At 55.0% G+C, this 15,424-nt stretch overlaps 4 protein-coding genes across 4 annotated transcripts; 2 read left to right on the top strand and 2 right to left on the bottom strand.

Moving 5' to 3' along the window:
* Nucleotides 1-743: 743 nt before the first annotated feature.
* Nucleotides 744-4,166, bottom strand: CABS01_01525 (forkhead domain-containing protein; the record flags this gene model as incomplete). The annotated part of the gene is made up of 1 exon (XM_060534905.1): nt 744-4,166. The coding sequence occupies one exon, from the start codon at nt 4,164-4,166 to the stop codon at nt 744-746; it is 3,423 nt and encodes a 1,140-aa protein (XP_060398094.1).
* A 1,164-nt stretch (nt 4,167-5,330) lies between these two features.
* CABS01_01524 (sulfate transporter) lies at nt 5,331-6,755 on the bottom strand (the record flags this gene model as incomplete). The annotated part of the gene is made up of 2 exons (XM_060534904.1): nt 5,331-6,455; nt 6,519-6,755. The coding sequence occupies 2 exons, from the start codon at nt 6,753-6,755 to the stop codon at nt 5,331-5,333; spliced, it is 1,362 nt and encodes a 453-aa protein (XP_060398093.1).
* A 1,903-nt stretch (nt 6,756-8,658) lies between these two features.
* On the top strand, nt 8,659-10,982 carry CABS01_01523 (uncharacterized protein; the record flags this gene model as incomplete). The annotated part of the gene is made up of 2 exons (XM_060534903.1): nt 8,659-8,677; nt 10,747-10,982. 2 exons carry the CDS (start codon nt 8,659-8,661, stop codon nt 10,980-10,982), a joined length of 255 nt encoding a protein of 84 aa, XP_060398092.1.
* Nucleotides 10,983-12,428: 1,446 nt separating this feature from the next.
* CABS01_01522 (uncharacterized protein) lies at nt 12,429-15,179 on the top strand (the record flags this gene model as incomplete). Its single annotated transcript, XM_060534902.1, has 5 exons — nt 12,429-12,559; nt 12,680-12,757; nt 12,902-13,483; nt 13,616-14,286; nt 14,389-15,179. The coding sequence occupies 5 exons, from the start codon at nt 12,429-12,431 to the stop codon at nt 15,177-15,179; spliced, it is 2,253 nt and encodes a 750-aa protein (XP_060398091.1).
* Nucleotides 15,180-15,424: the final 245 nt, after the last annotated feature.

Genomic DNA, 15,424 nt, shown 5'->3' with positions numbered 1-15,424 from the left:
GGCTGCAGGCGCTTAAAGCACCCGATTCGTACGATTTTTGGCCGCCTGGTTGGCCCGCGGCACCAAGATGGGTCCCGCTCCCGCAATCAAGGCTGTTTTCCCATGCATCCTAGTGTTCGTCGTGTTGGTTCTGAATTGTTCGTCTTGAACCCCCATCTCCTGACTCAGTGTAATGTCGCACCTGTTTGCCTCTTCTCTTCCTTGTCAATAGGGGCAGTTCGCCGGTGCGGCGCGCAGGGGTATCTGCCCCCTTACGTTGCATATTAGACTACTTAGGACTAGATCGTCTGGTGTGTAGTTTGCTGCGAAGGATCAAGAAACCAGTAACAGGTGAAGAGGTCGTCAGGGCAGGGAGTGAAGGTGACAGTATTATCTGTAGATCGACATCACTTGTATGCTGCGGCATATCTTCAATGAATCACAACAGATCCAGGTACAACCCTCAGAGGTCAAGGCTTCCCAACGACGACAACGACGACGCGTCTACTTTGTAAACGATTTTTATGTATTCTTAGGTGCTAAACGACAACACGTAGCCATGCTATGAGTAGACGAGGTTTTCGCTGATTCATGATCATATCCTTTTTGAGATCTCAACCAATCCGTCCTCTCCTAGAGGAAGGGCCGAGTTCGCCGACACAGAAACGCCGAACATTGGTAACGCTTATTGTAACGCTTATTTCTTTCCTTCCTTCCATATCCTTTCGACCATACATATATGTCCTGCCCCCTGGCTCCTCTTTCTATGTTCCGTGCAGCTTCTGGTTGAGGCCCAGCAGGAGCTGCTTCACCGAATTCATTAAGTGCGACTCGATTCCGTCGAAGCCCGCTGCGGGCGACCCTGAGGCGCTGGCTTCCGCAGGCGGCGGTACTATGCTCGCGTCTGCCAAGCCCAGCACTCGATCAATAGCGGATAGGGTGACTGCCTCGGCCTTGGCCTCGCCAATCCTGCTCTTGAGGGCATTCGACGAAACGTTCTTGAACCCTAGGAGAGAATTGAAGACCTTGGAATCAAACACATTTGTCGGCCCAGTGGGGGTGGGCGTGCCCCCTGATCCGGGAGTGTTGCTTCGGGTCGAGAAACCGTCGAGGAGCTTCTGTATTCCCTTCATACAGATATCTTCCATGGTCTGATTCTCTGTAGCGGCACTCTTGAGTCCCAGGCAGCGGTTGAGGGCAGACATGACGATGGCCTCTGCTTTTGGATTCTTGGCTTTCTTCAGGTTCTCAATAAGACCGTTCTTGAGGCCATTAACAGCTGAGAGTAACCTGGGCTGAATGACGGGACGTGGTTCGGCTTGCGCTGGTGGTGTAGGTGTAGGTCGAGCTTGCTGCGGCGGGGCAGCAGCGGGTATCTGTGGTGGGGGTGGTTGCGCTCCAGGGATGGCGGCTGGAGCAGGTTGTGTGATGGGCGGTGCTGAAGTTGCGGCGGCGCCTTCTTCGGTCTTGACTGCGGGATGAGCTGGAGGTGGTCTTGAAGCATACGGTGAACTGTATGTAGAAGGCTGCCCTGCGACACCTTGAGGTCGTGCAATCGCAGCAGCGGCCCCGTATCCAGGGAGCGTCACTGGCGCCACTGGTTGAGACGTCACTGGCGGTGCGGGCTGACCAGGGTTCGGTACCACGCCGGGGGGAGAGTATTGTGGCGTTCTGGCTGCTGTCTGCGCTTGCTGCCCTGCATAGGCTTGCGCGTGGTAGTTATGAGGAAGATGCTGGTAGCCAGGAGGCATGTGACTCTGCTGCTGTTGGGCGTACTGAGTGTACATTGGGTGGTTGTAGTGACCATAGCCCGCACTCATAGAACGGTCCGGTGACGTCGCCTTGCGCTTCTTGCCGGCATCGAGTTCGACACCGGGCACCCTGGACCACAAGCCTGTGGTATCGTCCTTCTTGAAAGCTTCGTTCCCGATAAGGTTATGTCGTACACTTGACTCCCAGCCCTTTGTCTCCGTGTGGAAGTAGAACCACGGGTATCTCTGGGTAATTCGCTTATAAATCTGTTTGAGGGTGAGACCGTCAGGCCCTGCCGCAGTGAGGGTCTCGTCGATAAGCACTCCGTAGTTCTTGTTCGGCTTCTGCAGCTGCTCCTCCGTGTAGTCCTCGATCTTGAGTTCGAGCGGGGGCGACTTGGGACGAGCCTTCTTTTCCTTCTTCTCTCTGGCGCGTCTTTCGGCATCTGATCCTTCAAGACCGTCTTCGCCCTTTGGTTTCCGGGGCTTGTACTTGCGCTTCTCCGGTCGATCTCCTCCTTCGTCTGGTAGTGGGTGTTTCCTAGGACGGCCGACCTTCCGCTTGATGGGAGGCTCTCCAGGAGGAGGCTGTGGTATCGTCTTCTTAGCCATCTCCTGCTGAGCTTTCTTAAGAAGCCGCTGCTCTCGCTTGGACATAATTCCGTTCTTTGGTGGCCGGCCAGGTCCTCTCTTCTTGTTCAGATAACCTAATGGAGCACCTCCCATGAGAAGATGCACCATTTCTTGGTCCTCTGGCTTGACCTCTGTGGTAGGTTGGATATCGTCTGCTTCCTCTCCATAATCCAGTGACATCTCTCCTTCGGCATCAGCTTCGGCATCGGCATCAGCGTCAACATCGGCTTCAGCATCGGCTTCAACATCGGCCTCATCGTCTGCCTCTGTTTGTGTTTGCGCTGCTTCTGCAACGTCGGCTGCTGCCTCTGCCGTCGCCTTTTCTGCGGCGGCGGCTGCTTCTGCCTTTGCTTCCGCTTCCGCCTCTGCCTTGGAGCTACTTTCTGCCTCAACTTCTTCCTCCTCTTCAGCTTCGATATCGGACATTTCTACGTCTGATGGCGCTGGTGAGCTGAGGGAAGAATCGCTTGTGTCGTCAAGACCGTTGCCATGTGAGGCTTCAAACTCGAAGCTCATCTCCTTTCCACCAGTCGCTTTCTTCTTGAGTTTCTCCTCCTCTTCTGCATACTCCTCAGCACCTGTCCGGCCTTCTGGAACACCATTGATGACGAAGCGAAAATCAACGTCCTTGATTTGCAGGTGATCACCACTCCGGAGCACGGCGACGCCTTCCTTGTGGTGCACTTCATCGATGAAGAAACCATTCTTGTGCAGTGGAATAGCCTCAAAGACCCCTTCTCTCTTATTGAACTGGATCTTGAGATGCTCTCTTGAAATAGCCTTGGTTTTGCTGGCGATATCAGGTCCGGGCGAGTGGATGCCGACAAAGGGAACGTGGTGGGGAGATGGCCGTAATGAAGCCAGATCCACGGCTGCAGCTCCCGGTGTATGTGAGACATACTGCCGATTTGAGATGAGTTTCTCCTGTGACTCGTCCTCTTCCTGCTTCTGTGATGATCCGGTGCTGGTCGTCTTGCGGCGCTTGGCTGGCCGCCCCTCCCCTTCACTGTCGGACTCGGGTCCCAGCATGCCTCCCTCTTCGCTGACGTATGACTTGCTGAACTTCCCCGGCCCATGTCTGACAGGGGAAGGGGGCGGAAGGCCCTCGCGTTCATACTCTTCCGCCTTCTTGCGATAGGCATCATCGCGCTTCTGGTCTCTCCGCGCCTGATTTAGAGCCTTCTGATCGCGACCAATAATGACGGCGTACGTGGTCATCTGAAAGACACTGTCGGCGAATTCTATACGCGCAAAGGATTCGAGACCCTGTGTCGCCGCGGCGAGGTTATGTGTGCTTGCGACGAGCGGATCGTTGCCGTTGCCCATGGTGCTCGGGAGGGTGACCTGCGCTGGCGTGACGGTCGGCGGCGGTGACATTTGATTGGACATTTGGTTGCCAGCCATATGCGCCAGAGCCATCATCATGTAGGCGTGGTCCATGTTCGGCATCGGGGTGTGTGGGAAGGACGAGGCGAAAGGGTCGGCGTCAACCTGCACGGCTGAAGCCGGCTGCGACATTGTCGCGGGTGGAGCGCTGCCGGCGTCGGCATCGGCCATGAAGGTGTCGACGGCTAATGAGGTGGTCTGCTGTTGGGTGGACGCGTCTTCGATAGATGGGTGTACGGTTGTAGATGCGTCGGTGCGCGATGGTTGCTGCTGGTCAGCAGTGTTCGTGGCGATGTGATTGTTATTGTCGTTGTCGTCGGGGTGGTCAGTTCGGCCTGGTGTCGTCGACTTGTGCTTGGGCGGCGGCGTGGTCGGAAGGGGCGCCAGGCCATTTTGGCCGGCGTTGGACGAAGTCATCGCTGCTCTGTAGTCGGACAGATCAGCTCCTTCGCCGTCGGCAAGCCAAGAGAGGCGATTTGGTCAGGCGCGACGAGGTATGGACCTGAGAAAGGCTGCGATCGAGACGGGCGAATGCCAAAAAAATCGGCGTTGAACAATTCAGTCCTGGCTGCGATTGACAGGGTCGACGGAAGCGTCTCTGATTGGCTGTCGGTGAGATTCACCGTGGACACTGAACACACCAGCCTTCTTCCCCGCGCTGTACAAGTACCCAAGTACCTTTTTTTCTTCCAATAGGAGGAAAGAGCCTCCAGTTCAGCCCGTCCCTGCCCAGCCAGGTCCTTTCCTTCTCAGCGTCTCCGTCGCTGCCTTCCTTTCCGTCGTACGCTCCTTCCATCTCTGTCACAATCGTCACTGCAGCTTCCCACCACAATTCAATGGAAGGAACCAATGCACCCCAATCCCATTGAAGGCCCGAGTGACGATGACTCATCCTGCTACTTCACCATGAACCTTTGATGCGGCCAATTGCATTCATGTACGTCCTTCAATGCCTCAGCCTTCCGTCGGACCCAGCGCTTTGGTTCGGCCTAGATCTTGCGGTGAACAGCAAGGCTGTTCACGATGCATCTCTTCGGCCAGGGTCCGAGAAAAAGCCTCATTCGATTCCTTGCAGACTTGCAGAGGCAAAGGCAGCACCACCCTGCGTAGATCGCCCACTTCTTCCGACCTCGGTGTCCACTTGTCTCGGTCAAGCCCCAATAGCAGACCATCCTTCGGTGAAGGAGTAGCTCACTGAACCCTCTGCTTGATTTTCGTGATCCTTGGAGGCATTCTGTAAGTATTAAAGGCTTGACGCGGAACTCAGATGATTTAGTGAGTCTCTGAGATTGATCAACGTATCATTTTTGAGCTCATGGGTTTATTTCCCCTTGCTGCACAGTCTAGCACATTCAGGGCTTAGGATGGCAAAAGTTTGATCAACAGCCGGTATCCGTCTCAGGAAGCAATCCGAAAAGACGTGTGATATGCATCAAATTCATATGTGCCCATATAAAGAGCTTGTGAGTTGGCTCAACAGCCAGTAAATATACACATGAATCGTATTTACCAAGCAAGTAGATCTCGAAAAGACTCCCGCGTTACAGTTATACAAGAAGCCACACGCCGCGCTTCAAATACTTAACTCAGAAGCGGCGCTCGCTCGCCAAACAGAGACCGGCCCCTTCTAGACTCCCACCACTTCTGCGTCCTCTCTGAGACCCGATACGCCCAGAAGCACAGCATCCCTGCAATGAAGCCAATAGCATCGTTCCTAAACGCAAGGAGCCCAGCCGTGGTCATGAGCATAACAGTCCACCTCTCAGCCCTCTCCTCATCAGAAAGCGAGCGATGCTGCCTAACAAGCCCCCCAACGCCGCCACCCTCGTTGCCGGCAGAGCTCTCCCATAAATCAGAAGCCCCGTGATTCAAGCTGTGCCCGACCTTGGCGAGCTCGAGACCGGCAGCGATGACCATGACGCCCAGCAGGCTCTTGGGGTAGTGCGTGAGTAGGCCGATGAGGGAGTTACCAAAGACGAGGCCCAGCACGATCTTGAAGAGGCCCAGGATCACGACGCTCGCGCCGCTGCGCGCTCCGAAGCGGTACTGCGCCGCGAGCCCGCCCGCGCCGTGGCACACCGGCATGGCGCCCCACCAGGTGCCGACGAGGTTCATGACGCCGACGCTGATGCCCATAGCGGTCACAGACGGCGTGGGCATGTCCGGCAGCAGGTCCGCCGCGAGGGCGCTCACCGCGATGACCGAGTTCAGGGTGGTGAGCGGGAGCTGGCCGATGGCCATCGACAGCGGCTTGTACTTGAACCAATTGAACTCCCAGTGCACAAAGTGCGGGGTCCAAAGGCTGGGCTCCGGCAGATAGGTGTGCGGGTGGTCGTGCGAGGTCATGATGGAGATGAAGGCGAAGACGAGCGACAGAATAAAAATGTGCAGCGCGTAGGGGAAACGCGGCAGGCTCTGGGTGAAAATGAGCACGAGAAAGGCGGCCAGGGCCCACAACCTGTTATCGAGGACGGGATGGGTCCAGTGAAGGTCCCGGAGGAGGCCGGAGCCGGCGGCCATGACGAGGGAGAGACCGGCACCGAGCTGGATGCCTTTGACGACGGGGACGGGCACGTTTCGCGTGACCCAGCGTAGTAGGCCGGTGAGGCTCATGACTAGGACGGCCAGACTGACCCACTGGCCCGCGGCCATGACGGTTTTGATGCCGCCATATTCAGACCGGGAGATGGCTGCCGCGGCGATGGCCTAGACGTAGTAGTCAGTAATGAACGCACAATTACAATCTCTTGCTTAGATCTAAGCACTCACTTTCATCGGCTGGACTGGAAGTGGAATGCCAAAGACGGCGCCGGTAACAACGTTGAAAATGCCTGAAAACACCAAGGTGCTATCGAGATAAATGGAGTGCTGGACCGCAAGGGCGATCATTAGAGGAAGAAGGGTTCCCAAGTCACCGAGGGCGCCAGAGACCTCTGCGGCGGGAGAGCCGCGCAGAGTTGCGACATTATGTTGATGGACTCGTTTTAGATGACTGAGAACCGTCATGATGCGGGGAACTAGTCGGGCTTTCTGCTTGAGAAATAAACTGGGGGCGTAAAGACGTAATTTGAAGAGATACTGGCGAAACGCAATAGCAGAGCGCCAAAGACTTTGACTCTGAGCTTTGAAAGGACGGCCAAAATGCAACTGATTCACCGTTCTGCTGGACTCGTTGGTGGCTGACGACGCCTTCAACTCTCAGGATGATTGATATTGAACGTAATTCATGTCAGCGTGCGTACTCGCACCCCAACTGCGACGCGGCAGCTTCCGACTGTGCTGTTCGGAGCAAGCAACTCCTCGGCCGGACGTCGAAGTTGGCGGTGATTGGTTGCTTGACCACCGATGCTAGGCGTCTCCGCCCGCGGCCCGTTGTAATCTGCAGCGCATGACCTCCTCAGTTCCTCGCTTCAGTTCTCCAATACCTTACCTAAGGGAAGATAGCACGATAGATACCTCCAGTCTTCAAATGCTGATGAGCCGACTTGCTTGGATAAACATTTCGTCATGTGCCGAATGAGCGGGTCAGCATATGATCTGACCCATCGTCGCCGGACTGAAGAGATTATATAAGACAACCCAACCTAGCCCAACAACGGGAGGTGGCGGCAGTGGAGAGAATTGTAAACGGGATGACTGAGCTGGCTGACGACCGAACAAGGAGCCGACGGGAGTTACCATCTAGCGGCCAGGGACGGGCGCACGCCGGACATAAATGCTAGTCCCTGAATAAGAGCCTGCTCTTTCGATGATAGCCGAATTGGATCCATCCGTTGAAAATTAAATAAAAGAAAGAATGAGGAAAGAAACTCGCGCTGGGGCAGCGGAAGGGGCGGCGGGTGGGATTCGGGCTGGACGGATGCTAAGGTTACCCATGTGTCTCATTGAGTGCAGAGGCCCGGCCGGTGTGAATAAATGGGGCCTTGTCACCTTGGAGCTCCGTGGAAACAGATTATTGACCTGCCAGAGCTTCGCTTTGGTTATCTTACGATGGAGATGCAGTCTGGCTGCTCTGGCAGTACGTTACGGACTTGCTATGAGGTTTTTGTCATCAAATCAGGATGTCGATGGTGGGCTCGTTGTGACGCTGCAAGGAAACGGTCGCTTCATCTTCGAACGGGATCAAAGGGATTGAAAAGGTCCCAAGACGGGAAAGATGGGTGTTGGATGACTGATCAGGTGAGTGTTTTTTCGACGGGACGATGCAGCAGCGGATCGAAGGGTGGCTGGGCCGCGGAACGAGCAGTCATCGGCCCTGACTAGGCGCGACGCCCAATCCGTTGGTGATGGGTTGGTACTTTGCCTGCCGTGTAAGGACTGAGACGTGATGCGGACAAAGGAACATTGGGGGTCCATCATCTGCAACCCTCTGCTTGCCTCCTGCTGATGAGTGATGGGTCATGTTTGTTCATGTTTCTCAGTGCTGAATTGAACCAACCCCGCGTAGGTGCTCAGTGCTGCGATAATCGTCTTTGCTTGGCTGGGGCTCAGCCAAATGACCGATTCGGGCAATCTCTTGGCCCAACTCAAAAGAAGTCATGAACTTCCATTGGACCAAGTCGCCAACCCTTTGCTAACTTGTCCGCAGCAGCTTGGCCGGGCGCAGTCTAATAAGCCTGCGAAAGGGAGCTCCGTCTGGCAAATATGCCTCACCTAACCAAGAGTCTTGGAGTTGAAGCCATTCTCAGGTGCCGATACTGCCAAGGCTTGTCATTGTCGAGGCGAGGTGATTTGCCAAGGTGTGCGCAAATTTCGAGCATTCAGTAGTGCTGTCAACACTGCTCAGTGCTCCGTACCCGTAGCGCCGTACTCTCTACCCGTAAGGTACTAAGAGTCAAGACAATAACAGGAAAGAAAAATGGGACATGGCGGCGGTTACTAAGTGCATGAGCGGTCGACAGAAGCGACCATGGCAGGGGATTCCTTTGGTCAGTCAGGTACGGCGGTTCGTTTGCTGTGGCATTCCCGAGAAATCTCTCAGTTGCCCCAATGGAACCTGGAAACATCGGTGAGAGCGGAAGACAAGTGCCAGACTCATACTATGGATGGAATTACCTTAGTACGCAACTGCCATGATCGTCATAAAGGGACGGCGGCGGCAGCGACTAACCTAAGCAGCAGAGTCAGATGGGTCCAAGTGATGATGACAGAGAGCCATGAGCTTGAAAGAGTTAAGAGTCTGCCTACCTGGTGTTGCTGCCACAAGGTATGCCAATACCGTAAGGGCGCGGAATCAGTAGGAAAGCAGATGCAGCCCACAGCCCGGCGGAGGTCGGCGAACCGGTGGCCCTACGAACCCACCGGAACTTGAAGGGTGTGCTAGGGCCTTATCCCGGCTCCGGCCCCATGAGATGATCCATGTCATCCAATTGTCCACCCAGTCTGGCAGACTCTGTGCGCAATAGCACTACCTTAGGCTAAGGGCTATTGTTTAGTCGTGAATCTGGAATAGCGTTGTGACTTGCGAATGCCTACCTTACCCTACGTCAGAGGGGAGCGGGAAAGCAGCCAGAGAGCTTGATGCTGGTGAGAGATGGAGAAATTCCCGCAGCAATAAAGACAGACGTACAACAGATAAACAGACGGGCTGCAACTGTTGCGCTACAGGAACACACAACACACTCACTCACTCCCCTGTATCGGGCGAGGAGTGTAAGTGGTGATGACAGGGGGCCTCGAGCGATCAGGCGTGGATTCCCCACACCGGGATGCCTGTGATGACCCTGCCGTGTTCCCGGCATCCATGGAGACAAGCTTTTTCTGTTGCTCGCTTGGCGCCGTTCTCTCTGCCACTAGTAGAGCAACCGCGACCGCCGATGCCACCTCACGAGTACTCTTCACACACTAAGGCACTACACAGCAATGTACGGATCGCGACATGCCAATGGCGGCAGTTCACCACCAAAGAGTGCCTAGACGTGATGACACCGCCAAGTACCGCGACCTGTGAAGATACTTTCTTGTCGCCTTTCATCGTCAAGCTGTTACCTACAGATACCTCAAGTACCTACCTACCTTACCTTACCTTACGGTGATGATGAGGTACATACCTGGCTAAGATTCAATGGGAAAGACCTTCCCATCACCATTGGGTCTTCCTTCTTATTGATTGCTCGCCTTGCCAATCAGCCGACTATTTGAGCAGCTATTTCCTTCCTCGCCCGCCCTCCTCATTAACCCCTCCCTTCCCGACTTACCTTACCTTACCTTCCTCTTCGCCGTCCTACTTCTCTCATCTGTCCTCCAGCTCAATTACTCGACGATCCCATAATCAGTCAATTCCTTCCCCAATTGATTCTCGTTTCCTCTCACAAAGGTATTTACTCTCGTGCTACTTTACCTCTCCATAAGCTCCAGCTTCATAAGCCAAGCTTCGTACCGTTGACGCTGACAAACTGCGCTTCTAGCCGGCCTCCCCTAGTCGCTGCGATCGAGCCACCAGCTCCTTTTCCCCCCACCTCACTCTCATCGTCCGACATTGAGCTCTCTCTCTCACCTTCACCAAAGGTAAAGTAACTTTCTCTCAATGCGCATTCTTTCCAAGTCTCAATTCTGCTGCCAAAAAATCGTTCTGGATTGTCAATTGGGCTTTGCGACAATACCTACGAGCTTCGCCCAGCATCCGACAAACACATCATGAAGAAAAACAACATGTGGATATCATCTCTAGACGCCAACGCCGGATACCCCGGGAATGACGATGGGCGCATCCAAGTTCACAGGGCTCTAAAAAACAAAAGCAGACGGTCGTCTCCATAAAATGCCTCAATTGGACAAGCTCCCTCACCTCTAGCTCTGATGTTTTTCTACGGATCCTGACCGCATTGGGAAAGCATCACTCATCGCAAACAGTCGCCGCGAGCTTTCCTCTCATACTTATTAACTCACTCGCCCGTCATCATTGCTCTCTATTTGGCTTTTCGATTTTTGCTACTCTTCTTTGCCTTATCAATCCTCTTGTTCCAATTTGCTGACCAGTCTCTTCTTCCTCGTACAGCCGACTCTTCACTCAACTCACCTTCCGTCAAAATGCCTGTCGTCAACACCCTCGTCGCCCGCGACGCCGTTCACCAGCTCGCCAAGCGCCAGAACTGGGCCCAGCAGGAGGCCGGTGTTGTCGTCGTCTTCTGCATCATTTTCATTGTCGCTCTCGGTGTCTCTGGTCTCATGATCTCCAAGTGCCTCGCCAGGCGCAAGGCAGAGAGACAAGCCAAGGAGTCCCAGGCAGCATAAGCAAGACCTCGTCACCTCTTATAGGGGCCAGAAAGAGGGGAGCGGAGCTGGGAAAGTAATGAATCAAGCTCCAAGCCGAACACGCTTTGAAGCCAGTAGAAAGTCGACTCTCTTGGTCACTTATACACCTACGACACGGTGAAGTTCAACGAGAGAGTCGCGACTGGCTACATGCGAAGGAGCCAATACCATCTGTCGACAGCAATCATGTTCACACCACACACACACACACACACACACACACACACACACCAAACGGATCACTCACTACCTACCGATTGCCGGTTTCGATTCTCGACACTTCGTCATAGTCTGCAGGATTGGGGTCTCACGAAAGGCGTGTACTAAAGAAAAGACATCCGGGCTGTACATGGCAGTATCACGACTACACGGGGGTTAATGCGCCAGGAGGCGGCTGTATGTCAATCGCGATGCCACAGATACCTATTTCACACCAATTTTAATGATACCTATTTCACGTTGCGCAAAGCAATATAATCGTCTCCCGACCATTGTTGACATCTCGTGTTTGCTGGAGTGTTTATTCAAGGTCTTGCTTTCACTAACACAGACCTTCCTTGTCTTCTGTTAGTAAGTGACCCAGAAAATTGGGTCTGGTTGTAATCCGCCCTTTTCTTCATCTCCATTTTCCGTTTGAGAGAACCTGTCCCAATCCCGTTGATTTCATCTTTACCAGTGCAAGGTATCGATAAAACCCGGACATCAGATGGCATGATATCAGCATGCGACCGACTAACTTTTTTCTCAATTCGGTGAGCAGACACCCCTGTCACAGGAAATCGACCGAAAAAGAACTTGGCACCGATCGCGCCGTGTCCCTGATGCATGCAGCTACACGTGGGACTTTTGAGACAAGACGCCTCTTTTGTACCTTGGTGCTCATTGCTTACCTACTAGTACGGAGACATACCAGAGGCTCATTCATGGTGAGGAAGGTTACCTATTAGGTGCTATATCTTTGGGACTTGCGTCGCGCTTACATGCCCTCCCAACCCGAAAGGATCGCTTAGCTGGGCCAGGTCGCCGGGTTTTCATCTGCTAGTGCTGACGCGTGAGGGCCCACCACTCTACTAGCAATCACAAACCCGAGATACTAAATTCTTATCCCGGACCGGGTTAACGAGCCTGGAGTTCATCCGTGATGACGGCCTCACCTTGTAGTCGAGGCCTCAGCTCTGTTTTGTCGGTGCTATGTCCGCGTCGTATATAGGGTCATGCGCTTCGCTCTAATAGTCCCCGGGTCGTCTACTGTTTAATGGGTTCACATGTTCCTATTGCGCGGTTTCGAGCAAAGAATGCTCCAGTGTCCAAACGTATTCATCCGCCATAAGTCTCCATCACTCAATACGAGCCAAGCCAGGCATATCAGACCACAGCCTCCAACAATATCCAGAAGTGGTAATCAGATCCCACGATACCCTCGCAATGGACCCACAACCACCGCCCCCGAGGCCCGACAGCCCCCCGCGCCGGCTCCGCGCATGCGCGCCGTGCACCCGGGCCAAGGCCCGCTGTAACTTCCGCGAGGAGAACGCCCGTCGGCACCTCTGCGACCGGTACGTGCTCCCACTGGCTCGAGAGGGCAAAGAAGAGTTATGGCATTCTGTCTGTGGGAGTTGGATTTGCCGTTCATAACCCGTGTACACTGGGACTGACACGAAGTGGCGGGGGTTTAGATGTGAGCGGCTCAAGATTGACTGCTCGGCCAAGACGAGGGGTATCAGGAGGACGCGGCAGATCAAACCTCTGGTCAAGTAAGTGTTGTTCCTCATGGGTCACCCGTCTCGTTCGCCAAAACTTTTGATGATGGGCTGGGTGTAAACGCACCCATGGAATAGTGGCATCTCGAGACAACAACGGCCCTGGCTTTAGAACTCAACTAACATGAACAATCACAGCCGCGTTGCAACACTAGAACAACAAATAGCTCATCTCGTAACACCAGAAAAGTCCCCAGTAGCCTCGACACCCTCGGCAGGGACCTCAGGCTCAACTCCCTCAACCTCCTCGCCTCCCTCTCACCCAGACTCAAACTCACACTCCCACCCAGCACCCCTAATCCAAAGACGCCAACCAGGCCCCGTAACCCAAAACCCCCCCTCCTGCTCCCACTCCTCTTCCTCCTCCCCCTCCTCCTCATCCTTGATCGTAGCAACATCGACGACGACAAAACCACCCCTGGGCCTGACCTGGTCCCAAGCATCCAACGTCCTCGCCGACTTCCGCGCAAACTTTGTGCCCAACTTCCCCTTCATCCAGGTCGACGGGCCCTCGGTAGACCCGGGCTCGGGATCCCCGCAGCGGCTCGCGCGCGAGAAGCCGTTCCTGTTCCGCGCCGTCATGCTCGCCGCCGCGCCGGCGGGGAAGACGAGGGCCGAGGCGATGCACCGCGAGTTGTTGGCCGAGATGGGGGCGCGGATGATGCTCGAGGAGGAAGGCGGGTTGGATTTGTTGCAGGGAATGCTGGTCATCATATTGTGGTTAGTCACGGCCCCGTCACCTTTTCACCGACTTACATCACGTTCCTCGCCGGCGTCTACTGGTGTCTTTTGAAGATAGAACCCCCCCCCTCCAAAAGAAGCATCCCACTGACATTGCACGTCATGAAACAGGGCGGAATGTAGATACTGGTTCGACAAACAAATCACCCGCCTCGTCTACACGGCCCTGGGCTACGCCCACAGCCTAGGCATCACCAAACCCCCGCGCTCCCTCCTCCAGCCTTCGCCCTGCCGCCCCGGAGGTTCTCAACAACAACAACACTCATACCCGCACCCCTACCAACAACAGTGGCAGCAGCAGCATCGACAACAACAAGAACCAGAAGACTGCTTCACCAACAAGGCAGCCCTCAGCGCGACGGAGCACCACACCCTCGAGGAGCAGCGCACCTTTCTCGGCCTCTTTTGCGTCGTCTCGTCCAACTGCGCGCAGTTCGCCCGCAAGCAGAATCCCCTCCTGCACTGTCTCGGCTCGAACGGGCCCGGAAGTGGGTCGTTTTCTTCGTCTTCTCAGGGGCAGCAGCAACGGACGGGCCTCGGGTATCTGGATATCTGCTGCGAGAACCTAGCCGCGTCAGGCAGCCTGGAGGACCGGATGGCGGCGAGGATGTTCAAGATGGCCGCCGTCTCTGCGCGCCTCACTGATGGGTTCGGTCCCGTGATGGATCGTGAACGCGGAACGGGAAGGGGAATGGGCGAAGGGTTCGAGGAGGAGGTGGGAAGACTCCGGGCGCAAGTGGATGATGTCTTGGAGGGTCTTGATCCGCGGGATCCTTATTACGGTAAGCCATCCCCTCCTCTTACTCTTCTCCCAAAGTCCATGATGATGTCTTTGAAGCCCCTCTCCAACAATGGAAGAAACCGTAGCTGACATTCAATCTCAGCATACCTCAACCTGCAGCACAAAGCCCTCCTAGTCCAACTCTACGAACCAGCAACAAAACACCCATTTCCCTCCTTATCATCATCTCCGTACCCCGCAGCTTTCCAAAACACCACCGCCGCCACCACCCTAAACCGCACAACCTACTTCCGAGCAGCCCTCTCCGAAGCAAAAGCCTACTTTGCCGCAACCCTCGCCCTGCCCCCAGAAGCCTACGTCTACCGCACCTCAGTCGGCATGGGCCTAGCCCAAGGCGTCCTTGCCGTCACCACGCGACTGCTGATCCTCCACGGCGTCCCGGGATGGGACCTCCCCCGCGCCCGCGCGGACGTCAAATTTGCAGAAATCTGCGAGAACCTGGTCGCGTTTCTCGGAAGGGTGCTGCAGGTGGGCAGGGAGAGGATGGGCCGGCTGAAGGAGGAGACGTGGGTCCGGGGAGTCGGTGGTGGGGGCAGTAGTTGTGGAAGGGCATACAATACCCTCGAATTCGACTGGGATGATATCAATGGTGGAAGCGAGATCGATGCGAGGGGCTCCATGTGCGAGGACTTGATTGGCAAGATGAGCTGGATCAAGGGCTGGTATGAGAGCCGTGTTCGAGCCGAGGACGGCGGCCTGACTACCGCTACCACTCCTGCCACTGCTGGCGGTGGCGTCGGGAATGCAGAAGCGGCAAATAAGGAGTTGATGGAGGAGATTGCGAGGATCTGGCACTGGCCTGCGGACGCGGCGAGTATGCCCATGTTTGGGGGTTTGATTAATCCCTTTGATATCTGTTACGATAGTATTTGACGAGACACGATGTCCTTTCACGATTCCCAGCTCAAAGAAATAGACTTTTCGAGCACGTAGGCGTATTCGCTGTGCTATGGCTATGTAGAGAAATGTAGAAATACAAAATCTGGGTATGTCCTGGGTCTCATCCGTTCGCTTGTCGTTGCGCCATGGTGATAAGCAAAGTCAGTCAGTACAGTCTATCGTTACATACGGTCTACCACCTCCATCCCTCGAATCCAGGCCATCTCTTAAAGCTCTCT

The sequence above is a fragment of the Colletotrichum abscissum genome (assembly GCF_030869225.1).
Source record: "Colletotrichum abscissum strain IMI 504890 chromosome Unknown Scaffold_3.1, whole genome shotgun sequence".
NCBI classification, from domain to species: domain Eukaryota; kingdom Fungi; phylum Ascomycota; class Sordariomycetes; order Glomerellales; family Glomerellaceae; genus Colletotrichum; species Colletotrichum abscissum.
This window is presented reverse-complemented; position numbering and strand designations above follow the sequence as displayed.